The following is a 13,203-nucleotide window of genomic DNA, read 5'->3' on the forward strand; positions in this document are numbered from 1 at the left end:
CTAGGCTGTGATGACCTGCATATGAAACCTTTTTTTAAGATTCGTCGATGATATTATAGATTGATTAATTGGTAGGTTCAATAGTTGTGTTTTTTTCTGAACTTGTATTGCATAGTAAACATTTGACTCATTAAATTAGATTTGACAGTTAGTGTATTTTTTTTTGTTTAAGAGGAAATTATTCTAGAGAATCAAATACTGAACATTTGAATCCAACAGCTATAAACATAATATCAACAGGCCTATTACCTGTCTAGGTAGGTCTCATTAATTTAGGTACTCGGTAAATAGCATCTAGTAGATACATTCTACCTCCAAATAGGAATATTTAGTATTTTTCTGTTTACAGGCACATAATATATTCGTTTTGAAAGTGCGTTCGCAAAATAAGGGCGATAGTAAACATTTATCTTCCGATGGTTTGTTTGCCAGTTTCCCTACATATACGATAAAAAATTAAGGCAATACGAACAAAATCAAAATATAATTCATTCGAATAGGCTTTTACGAGCACTTTTGTATCGTCATTTAAAAACTATATTAAGTGCAACTACCACCGGTTCGGAAAATAGATTCTACGGAGAAGGACAAGCAGTAGTAACAGTAGTTACTCATTTTTAAACATACAGTCATGTTAGTTAAATACAATTATATATGTATGTAATATATCCTGCCTGGAAGTCAACATGTATTAATTCTAAGATTTTTTATCGTCGGTATAATCTTGTATTGATTAATATACATATATAACGTAATTCCGTTCCATTTTAATGCATTTGTTTATTAGTAAAGTCCAAAGTTTGAAAATATAAAACGCATTCAAACGCGATGCCTCATTCGTATGTTATTTTAATAATATTTATGTCAACGGTTACGGCATAATGAGACAATACAATTATTCAATTCGATCTTCATCTCGAAACTAGTCACAACACAGCGCTACTAACACAATAGTACATGTTTTGAAAACTTAGCATGGCCAGTTCGCAGCTGCCAGTGAACGATTGACTATTGTTATAGCTGATATTGAAAAAAATACTCATACCATTAGACCTATAACTATAATTTAAAAATAATATGTTGTAGAAGCTTTAAGAGAAACAAGTGACGATATTATTAAATTTAATTTAGATCTAAATGTGTTTATTGATAATGAATGATAGAAAACAGATGTTGTGTTTGTTATTTGCGTTTGAATAGTTAAAAGTGAAATGTCATATGAACCAAAATCACATACAAAGAACTTTATAGTTGATGTAATATAATTTACAGAACGTAATAAAAGCTAGTTTTCAAATTGTGAGTGATATCAAATGCTATTTAGTATTTGGTGTGCCGTGAATCATTTGATTAAAACGATTGATTTGAATGATTTTTTAGTCATTGTATCGATGATGAAGTCTCTGAAGGTGCTCTTCGGACTTTCACAGATCCTCCAGATTTGCGTATCTACGTGGCATTTCAAGGTATCCGACGAGGTAAATATATAAACGAATATGTGACGAGCTAATTTTTATTGCGCTATAAATCTGCAACATCAATATACTCGGTATTTTCATCATTAGGGTCAAGTTTTCTAGGATCGTAAAATATTACTGAATTCACTAGTCGGGGCTAGAAGCGATATTTCAAAACCTAGTACTTTGATCATATGCTATTATTATCCTTAGGTATTTGTTAGGTCTTAATCTTTAATTTAATTTTATATTTCGAATATCCTTTACCAAGCATTCAAGTCTAGAGCCAAGATTTTGTTCTGAAAAATCTTTGTTTTTCAGAACAAAAATAGATCAGTGGATAGGATATTCAGCGCAAGCATCATTTGGTACGCTCTAACTCTGTATAGTAAGTAAGTAACTTAACCCTTTATGCTCCTCGGGTAGACATATAGAAAATACATCGTAATTAAACAGGCGTATGTCGTTTGAAATTCAGCAACTTGTATGTTTATCTATCAGAATATAATTAATGAATTGTAGTTGTATTTGTATACAAAATTACAAATATGGTTAACTCGAAGCAGTATAACTTTGTAAGTTATCTTTAAGTAAATAACTTAAAAGGTCTAAGATATTATATAAATAATAGAATAACAAAATAAGTAGAACGAGCGTACTTAACGCGAAGTAATATGTAATAATGTGTAAACGTCAAGCGAGAAATTAACTAAGCCGACCTCCTCCTTGACCGGGTTCCCGCCGATTCTTAAAATCTCCATAATCGACGAGCAACCGTTTGTGGTTGCGCAAAGCTCATTGTCCAGTACGGCGGCATGCAACCTGTGTCAAATTGTTACTGTTTAAACGTTCGACGCTTGCTGTTTACGAATATAGATAATTTTATAGCTTCTAACGACGACACTACGTCGGAACCGGTCTAAGGGTTCAAGGTGTTAACTTATATGTTTTAACTAAAATAGCTACTGAGCTGTTTTTCCATTTGATGTTCTAACCCAGTAGTTAGGATCGTAAATAAAGGAGCATAATCGTGTATGAAAGTTGCAGAGTCAAATTTAGGTTATCACCCCAAAATTTTAACGTGAGCATGGTAAAGAAAAATATCGCGACAAAATTAAAAAAGTTTCGTATACAATTCTGACATACATATATCTCGAATCGAAATTAAAGAAGCGTTATACAGAGAGCATTCCGTTGCCCAACGATGGGATATTTTAGGGCAGTTAATATAAGAAGAATCAGACTATATTAACAATAATAATGCGAAAGTAACCTGTCCATCTTATTGTTACGCTTGGTCAAATATCACAGTGAAAGTAACGATAGCTATTATTAAAAACGTCTTAGAGTCTGTTCGTTGTTTATTAAGACTACTGGGTCTGAGTTTCTCGATACCAATTTTCTTTAATTTCGTTTATGCTTTTCATTTTTTTTTCTCATACGTAATACCGTTCTCTAACCGGCCAGTACTTTTTTCCGCTCTCTAATATTAAATCATTCTTAAATCGTAATTCTTTAGTTGCAATCTAGATTTTTTTTTATTTTTCTGCATATCTTCGTCTGGAGCTCTTCAAAATGATACCATAAGCGATTTACTATGTGCAGCTATCGTTCCATAATCACTGGGATAAAAATCGGCTGACACTATACCTGTAAGATTATTTGAATATAGAATTCTGATTATAAGCGTTTTCCCACATCTATTTGTTAGGTTCATATCTATATTAATATTCTAAATGTGGAAGTGACTCTGTCTATCTGTCTGTCTGTCAATAATTCGCGACCAAACCAATGAACCGAATTTCATGAAATTTGGTGAGAAGCAAACTTAAACTCCAAAAGAAAGGACATAGGCTACTTTTTTGTCTAACATATAATAACGAACACCTAAAATGCGAGAGATACCGCGGACGATAACTAGTTCATGTATATAAATAAAGTCATGTTCTTCGTCGTCGTCGTCATGTACCATTATATAACTTCATATCTAAATTCCTACGCGATTTTTTAATCTCCTGTCTGACACCGTCAGCTTATATTCTGTATACTATAAAGTTGATTCTCTTTATTAGAAATATTAATTTAGATTTAATTATTCGTTTTTAAACATGACTTATGTATAATGGACATTCTTAATCGAGACCAGACCAAATATAATAGGTTCAATTTTACTACTTATTAGACGGAATAGGAATTATGTTGATTTTGGTACAAATGCTAAATACATATGATTTCTAGATATTTCTGGAATACGTTTATTTTTCAAAAAAATCTCTTATATACTTATTTATCTCTCTAACCTAAAATTATCGAGGATAGTTTTGCATTGCAATGTCGAGCCTATACATAAAAATATCTGCGAAACTGCTATAGCAATACGTTCAAAGTAATTTTTAGTATTTAAAGACAAATAATATGATCATATAAGTTTTTGGGATTTGAGAAACGTGAGCCTTAAAACTCACTCAAATTAAATTTGCAGGCGAATGAATTGGCTCAGATCTTTATATCATAGTGTCAAGTTACATTTATTATGCGTTAGGTCTGTTTATATGTTTATTCGGAATGGGTACAAATTATATCGCGTATAACCTAAGGGAACGGTTACAGGGGCGGGGGTCTAGTGTCATGTAATAATAATAATCTATGCATCTGTTACACATATGTAAGAAATTCGCAAAGATTTGATAAGGATGATATCACAAAACTAATATTAAACGTTAAAAGAAATCTGTCCATAGTTTTCCTCTGTTATTATTTCAACGTAGGCACTGAAGCACAATAAGAAATCCGTGCGTCAACAATGGCCTATAAAATGCCCGTAGAATGGCCTAACTGTGCCTAGATCAAGCCTGGTTCCTGATTTACGAGGCAAATGACCTGAACGCCCAGGTCTCGGTAACGTTTATGAACACTTAATAATATTGCTTAAATAATAAACTCATTATAGAAAGCATAATATCGAAAAGTCAAGGTATTGTTGCAAAACTATCAGTACCATTGCTGCAAGCAAAATTAAGCCATAATTGGTAAGAAAATCTCCTGGAAATGTCCCACTGCTAGATAGTCTCTTATTGTGCAAAACCCAGACGCTCATTGGGTATTGGCTGATGATTAGAATCCTGGATCAACGGTGAAGTGCCCCAGGATTTTGTACAAATTATATTGATCGTTTAGAGATTTCTAGAACACTAGTAATATTAGAATATAATATTAGTGTGTGGATTTGATACAAGTTTTTGTGAAAACCAGAGATGTTCCTGAAAAAAGATGATTCGATAATTTTGATATTGACAAATTAAATTTTAAAATTTGGTTGTATATGAAAAATGTCGAAACTATTACCTTCGTCGTATCTTGAAGAACAGTGTAGGGTAAGCTCGACATGGCGATATCGAGTCCGAATTAACAGCCTTCTGGGTCCATTTTGCACAATCAAATGTGTTGGAATGAAAAACTGCATAATTTTGGAACGCGCAAAATTTTGACATATCTAAATTTTGACATATAAATATTTGTAACTGGAGCCTGTCTGTCTGTAAATATTAGACGTATATTGTGGTTAAATTTATACAGTTAATGGATAAATGTAACTTATCTACATATATCTAGTGCAAATAAGGCTTTCAGCTATACAATATTACTACACCTAAGTTGAGTTTACCCAGCGGTCATACTGATAACCGCTGATAGCAGATAACGTAATCTTAATGCCCGCGCTGTTCAAATAGTGTGGTGACCGTTACTCCGTGTTAACCGCTTAACTAGAATCTAATCAAAATTACTATTTTTATTAATTCATTGAAGGATATATTTTATTAAAATATAGTTAGTGTGACTTTCCGAACGTTATACGTCAAGCTGTCAGGTGGCTTTTAAATTCGTTTACTTTTTGGCGGGAGGCAGCGCTAAATACAATTATCGTATAATTGTTATACTGTTCTTGTAATAATATAAGAAAACCAGAAATTCTGCCCGGACGAAATTCCTCTCTATAGTGGGATAAAGTTAGTAAGATTCTCTCACAAAGACTGAATTATATGTGTGTATGAGATGACTAATGTAAGAAATAAGACCGAAAAAGAAAATAGAATTTATTAATGTACGATAATTTTGTGCCTGTGTTTCTATAATATAATCCCGCAGACATTTTTAACTTTTCCACTTCCTTAATTCAAATCGTTTGTTAAAATTACATTGATAAAAAAGGCATATTATTCGATACAAGATTAATACCTGTTGACTTCCAGGTAGGATACACCACATACATTTATAATTGCATTTAACAAACATGACATTGTATTTTTAAATGTTGATAAAGTGTGACTACTGCGTTTCTTGCAAGTTCTTCTCGGTGGAATCTACATTCCGCACTGGTTGTCGCTTCGTTTAATACAGTTTGTTAACGATTCAAAAGTGCATGTAAAAGCCTATTGATTATTAAAATGTTTTGTTGAAAGATAGTTGCCAACGGAATAGTGTTAAATGGTCACCATAATAACACTGGCAATAACTGGCCACGAATTATAAGATGTTATGTTCCTTGTGCCTGTTTTAACACTAGATTAACTCATCCTTACTACCGGAACATAGTACGGCAAAGTGTAATTTTTTTCAGTGTTACAGGTGATTGGCTGGTACCGCCTGTATATTTAGTCCAAATATTCCCTTAACTTTAAACTTCGTATATAATGTAATCTATTTGACGACACCGAGTGACAAGAATAAAGTTTTTGCTAGAACGTTAATGCCAACTCGTTATAAACGCGTTTATCTATTTTTACGCCGTATATATAAAACTAGTTTAAACAAATAGTACTACATTGAAGTAGGTATGTATTTAGCTCGTACTTAATATAGAAAATATAATGTTCAAAGTTTACTTTTATTTGAAGTAAGGGTATTGTGCTAAACCGTCTAAGTAGGTTGGATCTGGATATGAATAATATTTTCTACCAGTTTCGAATACGGTAAAGGATACAAAATTATTTCGGATTATCCAATTGATTTCTCCTATACTTATGAGCCGCCTGCCGAGATGGCCCTGGGGTTAGAACGCGTGCATCTTAACCAATGATTGCGGGTTCAAACCCAGGCAAGCACCACTATATATATGTGCTTAATTTGTGTTTATAATTCATCTCGTGCTCGACGGTGAAGGAAAACATCGTGAAGAAACCTGCATGTGTCTAATTTCATCAAAATTCTGCCATATGTGAATTCCACCAACTCGCATTAGAACAGTGTGGTGGAATATGTTCCAAACCCTCTCCTTAATGGAAGAGTAGGCCTTATCTCAGCAGTGAGAAATGCACAGGCTGTTATTTTACTTTTTTTATATACTTATGAAGAGAATTTGGAGCAATAGAGTAAGCTACATTGTAACTTATTTGTTGGTGGATCTGTACATTGGTATTATCCATAGTAATATTATAAATGCGAAAATAACTCTGTCTGTCTGTCTGTTTCGCTGTTTGGGCGTGTTTGACTACTGGACCAATTTAAATGAAATTTGGTACTAAGAAAATCTAAGAAAGGACATAGGCTACTTTTTTGGAGTTGGAAAATAGTGTTGTATAGGGTTGAAAACGAGGATGGGAGGTTGTATGAAAGAATTATCATTTTAAGAAAAGCATAAAACTTATATCTCAGGCTGTTAAGCACACATATAAAATATTATATCATGACACTCAGTAAGGAGTGTGCAAATATTCTACGCGAGAAAAGCCGCAGGTAACGTCTAATCATAGATCTGATGAATATTTATTTTATTATAACAATATAATTTATATGCACACATAAGCTATTTCGAATCTTAAACGCCCTTAAACGTTCTCAATGCTGCTTAACTCGTTAGATTATCACACAGAAAGGGCACAAGCATAATCCTGTCTACTGATCTGGTTTACGAATCCGTAATGGCCCTAAAGTGGACCAATAAACTATTCACAATGGAAATCATTCCAAATTCAAATATTTAAAACTATCTGGTCATTTTTTCGTTAAAAAAAAACCACCAACGAATCGTCTTATTAATGATCATGTAAGTTAGTTAAGTAACGTCAAATAAAACATTTGTTCCACAACAGTGAACGAAACGCAAGGACATGAGGTAATTTGCGCCATTCATTATGTGAATGTCATAGTCCGGAAGGCGACGGTGGATTTTCGCTTGTTGTGTATTATAATACCGATACCTTTGGTTCAGATATATAAATATCAATTTGCCAGCAAGCATAGACATGGTCGTAGATGATAGCATTGTAATAAATATACATCTCTCTTATATGTACATCAACAAAGCGTTACCACCCTCGTTCACTAATATTTCCAACCGAAATAGCACCAATAAATGGGTGGTATCCAGACCGTATCATAAAGATCTTACTAAAATAATCATTGATACTTTCTATATAACATTTGAACTGCTTTCTAGTACTTATGTTTTGTTTAAAACCTACCGATATTATAGTACGTTACGCCTACATCTTTAATTCCCTTGAATAGTCACTTGAAACAATGACTTAGCCTAATGCAATGATTTTACAAATTTTGATTCAGCCTCCCTGACCATAACCTTAAGCAAAAAATGAAATGTGGGTTTGTCAATTTTGGTGAATCATTTAAGTGTATATTCTCACACCTAATTATTCGATTATAAATTTTTCTTAAGTTAACGTTTACGTAACAACTTGTAGCTAGTTCACTGCTGGGCTAAAGCCTTCTCTTTACAGCACGCTGCTTCAATGCGAGTTAATGGATACAAATTTGGCAGAACTTCATTGAATTTCATGCTTACATGTTTCCTCGGAGGTTTTCCTTTACCACTGATCATGAGGATTATAATCACAAATTAAACACATGAAAATACATTGGAGCTTGCTTGAGTTTGAACGCGCTAACATAGGTCTCTTAATGATGGGGTATATAAAGCTAAAAAAATTATTCAATTATTCATTCACGTTAATAGACGAAAATACTCAGCGTAGGTATTTATGTACTAATCTTATATACTAAAATCTGTTCATAGTGCTTAGTGTAGTGGGTATGTATGCGTATGTGTGTATGTGCATAGTTTTTTCAGTTACTCATTATAAAAAGTGAGGTGACTTCAGTTATTGGTATAGTAATCTATACTAATATTTTAAATGTGAAAGTAACTCGTATCTGTCTGTCTGTAATTCACGACCAAACCTCTGAAAGGAATTTTATAAAATTTGGTATGAAGCAAACATTAATTTTAAGAAGGACATAAGCTACTTTTTAGCCTAACACATAACCAACACCCTAAAACACGAGCATAGCCGCGGGCGACTACTAGTATTAAAAATAATGCTACAAGTCATTCAACAAATAAGCTTCAGCAATTTAAAAATGTATCGTAAAACTCGAATGGTTATCGATCGATCAATAAAACAAGGGAAAAACCTGCATGTATGTCTGTACATTAACGTTACAACGTGACTCAGTAAGCCATAAAGCGGAGATAACTTATCGTGTTTGAACAGGCGTTTAAGCCTAATGTACACTGTGACACTTGATTCACACCTCTATTACGATAGCAATAAGGATGACATTACGACTGTATTACGAGTCTCAAGTTAAGTGGTGTTAGGTTTTTTTTTCTAAACTCCTCGCTGTACTTTGTAATCGTTCATTAATACTTAGACACTACTAAGGCTATACAGGATGTTCTCTTTTTATTTCTTATGTTTTACAATATTCTAGAATATATATCAGTATAGATAAAATTTAATTAATAAAGTTAGATTCTTCCTTGGTGCTTTATGTGAAATTGAATCAGCCATGAATATATACAAGCAAATTTATTTTAAAAAAATTTCACCATTCATTTTCTATGTAACTTGTATATAATCATAATGTAAAACATTATATACCTTAGTTGGTTACTTATCGCTCAATTAATTATTATCAAATGACATGAATATTTACTATAAAGTAACTCCTCTTTACGTATTTCATTATCAGGAATACAATTAAAATAAATTAAAAATGTTCGTTTAAAATGTAATTGGAATTTTTAATTATGCTTAAATTGAAAGTATCAATGAATAATATATTCTTTGATAGATAATTATTTAACATTCGAAACAATTTCAGTGGTGTATAAATTTTTTTTTCAATAAAATACTATATATTATGTTTAATCAAACCTACTTTAATCACATGATTATGTTGATTGGAATGTAGTATTAATTTACATTATTTTTCTTTGCAGAGACTCTCCCGAAAAAATGGCGTCAAGGAAGATGACCCGAGTTGGCACTGGACTCCATCAACACCGACTTCAGAAACACTCGATCATGATACTGAAAAGCAATACAAATTACAAATACAAGCGTTACAGAATGAACTGTTTAACATGAGGGAACGAGATATAACAGAGCAGGGATTGGATAACGATGTAGAACTCAATCGACTCCGTGAAGAGAATAAGAATTTAACATGCAGTCTCGAAGACCTGGACAATCAACATCAAATAGCGATGGACAAATTGCTCACTCTAAAGAAAGAGCTGCAAAAGAATTTTGAAGTCCTGAAAAGTGAATATGAAGATCTCAAAAACTCTAATGACGAATACACGTTGGAAATCAAATCACTCCTTTATAAAATTGGTGAAAGAGACCAACAAATAGAGATTTTAAAAGCAGTTCAACCCGATTACGATACATTGCATCACAAGTATCAGAATTTAGAAAGAATACACAGTTTGTTAAGAGAGAATGCGGAGAAATTTCAAGAAGAAAATCAAGAGTTACACGAGGAAATATTTAAACTACAAGAACAAGTCACGAAGTTAGAGCATGATTTGGAGATCTCTAGTAAACACAATGAAGCACTCATGGTCCCTAAAGAAAAATATGACGAACTTTTAAAAGAAATTAATGAACTCAAACACAGGCGTGACTCAAATCAAATGCATCTAGATGAAATAAATATAGACGATAATGCTAAAAGTGTTATTGAAACTTTGAAAAGAGACATCAGTGAACTGAAGCGTAAATTAGCCCAAAAAGATTCTGAAAATCAAAATAGCACAGAAATTAAAGTTCTAAAACCTGATAAGATAACGCAATTGTATAATCGTTATGTAACGTTTGACTTACCAGTAGACTACGTTGGCGAAATGCCTTCTGGCACAGAAAATATTGTTATGCAAAAATTAGAAAACGTGTTCAAAACTTTAAATGCTTATAAAAAAGATTTGGATCATTTGCAACAGAAGCTTTCGGATAAAAAATTAAATAACCATACTTTACAAACACAAATAGAAGATTTAACGACAGAAAACGAATATCTGACGTCTGACATACAACATCTTGAAGGTGAATTAGAAGAAATGAAGAAAAATAACGATTTCTTAATATCAGAGATTGCCGCCTTAAAAAACACGTCGAAACTGGAGCCGATTATAGAAACGCATGAGGATAACCTCGTTAAATTAGAAACAGAATTAGCTGATTGTAACCGAATTAATAAAACATTTGAATCTGAAATCAAGAGAATAGAAAATGAACTCAAAGAAGTACAAAGCCAAAAGAAAATATTACAGGAAAGCCTTAATGACATGAAGAATAAATACATGTCAATGCTCGATGAATTAAATATATTTAAAACTCAGACAGATGCCGTTAAAGAGCTTGAAAATAATACAAATGCTAATCACGACATAAAACTTCAAAAAACAATAGATGAAATAGATAATCTGAAAAAACAGTTGAACTCTGCTAACTCAAAGAATGAACAACTCTCCATCGATATACATATTATTGAGAACGATAAAGTATTACTTAATAAGCAAGTGGAAGACCTACAAAAAGAAATACAAGGTAAATCGACTTCTAATAAAGAAATGGAATCAACTATTATTAACTTAGAGCATAAACTTAAAGACATTCAAAATAAAACAGATGAAATCCTGCATGAAAAAAATGAACTTGAAAAAGAGAATGAAACTTTAAAACAAAAAATTGCAGAAAATAAAACATTAGTTTCTTCTTCTACAGATGTTGAAAAAATATTAACTGAAAAGAACGAAATTACAAACAAGTTAAAAGAAATGACCAAACACAATGACACGTTGGAAGAAAAAATTAAACTGCTTTCCAATGAAATAGAAAATGTTAAAAAAGAGCAAGAAAAATTAACTAATGAAAATAATTATTTACATAAAAAGACTATGGATGATACTCAAAATATAATTAATCTTCAAGCTACTGTAAATGAGTTACAAACAAAAACTAATCAAGTGGATAGTATCAATAACGAATTGCTAGTAGTTAAAGAAGAGAATGAGATTCTAAAGAACAAAAAACTGCAGCTTGAAGTGGAATTATCAACTACAGATAGCAAAATCATACAATTACAAGAAGAATTTCAAAAACTTATAACAGACCTCAATGAAAAAGATTCGCTAATAGACAACCTCAACTCGACGGTGAATAAATACAGTAATGAAATTTTAAATCTAAGTCAAAATGTGACAGAACTCGAGAAAAGTGTACAAATCAAAGATCAAGAAATCGGACATCTACGTAATTCTCTCGACGAGGTGACACAGAAATTAAATCGCAATGGTCTGGCGTCTAACCAAAGTCACGAGGAACTACAAAAACTACATACAGAAAAAGAAGAAATAAATAAACAAATATATAGTCTGAATGATGAAATCAACAGTAAGAATATAGAAATATCGAAATTAACAAGTCGTCTTCAGGATTTCGAAAAGTCTCATTCGGAAATGATATTTACCGTAGATAATAAAGACAAACAAATAAAGGAATTAAATCAATCGATCGTAGAGTTAACAGATAAAATAAAAGCATCTGAAAATACAACACTGCCAAATGACGAATATGCAAAATTACTAGAAGAAAAAAAAGATGTAGAGAGATTAGTAAGAGAAGTAAGAAACAGCTTAGATATTAAAGAAAAAGAGCTATTGGATGTAACAAATAAGGCAACTAGCTTAGAAAATGCATGTGCAGAATATAAAGTTATTATAGAGAACGCAACAGTTGAAAAAAACGAATTGATTAAGTTAGTTAATATGAAACATAATGAAAGCATACAATATCATAATGAAATTCAGAGATTGAATCATGTTTTACTCGAACAGAATACCGAGTTTAAGAGGATCATTGAAGAAAAAGACACATTATTAAGAGATCGTTCAAATACCTGTACCACTTGTGAAACAATACGCCAAACTCTCAAAGAGAAAGATGAAATTATATTAGCTTTGAATCAAAGCACAAATGAACACGAACGATTGAAAGTGGAGTTAGCCAATGCAAGTGATACCGTACAGAATTTAACGAAACGCTGCGAAGATTTGGATAAGAGTTTGACTATACAATTGGACGTTGTGAAGAAATTGACGGCAGAAAATATGCAGGTGTGTGTCTTGATATAATCTATACATATAATAAAATTGGAGTATGTTGTGTTAATATAAATGTTAAATTTACTAAATGTTGGTATATGTTACATGGTACATATGCCAACAGAATTTCTTTTTCCAATTTTATTTTTGTTTGTTTGTCCCGGCTAATCTCAGAAATGGCTGGACTGATTTTGATGGGACTTTACTGGCAAAAAGCTAATGGTATCAGGAGTATCTTATGCTACAATAATAACTTTTCTTGTGAAATTCAAATGTGCACGAAGGCGCGATTATAGCTAGTTCATAAAAAATGTCATTATTTCGTATTAAAATATGTTA

General features: G+C 32.1%; 1 protein-coding gene across 2 annotated transcripts in view; it reads left to right on the forward strand.

Moving 5' to 3' along the window:
* LOC124540855 (thyroid receptor-interacting protein 11-like) overlaps window positions 1-13,203 on the forward strand; it is a 60,019-nt gene that overhangs the window by 38,798 nt on the left and 8,018 nt on the right. For both annotated transcript variants that reach the window (XM_047118618.1, XM_047118619.1), the window contains one exon: window positions 9,697-12,876. In XM_047118618.1, the coding sequence (XP_046974574.1) occupies window positions 9,697-12,876 (3,180 nt within the window). The remainder of the gene's footprint in view (window positions 1-9,696; window positions 12,877-13,203) is intronic.

Source organism: Vanessa cardui, chromosome 26, assembly GCF_905220365.1.
Source record: "Vanessa cardui chromosome 26, ilVanCard2.1, whole genome shotgun sequence".
Lineage (NCBI taxonomy): Eukaryota > Metazoa > Arthropoda > Insecta > Lepidoptera > Nymphalidae > Vanessa > Vanessa cardui.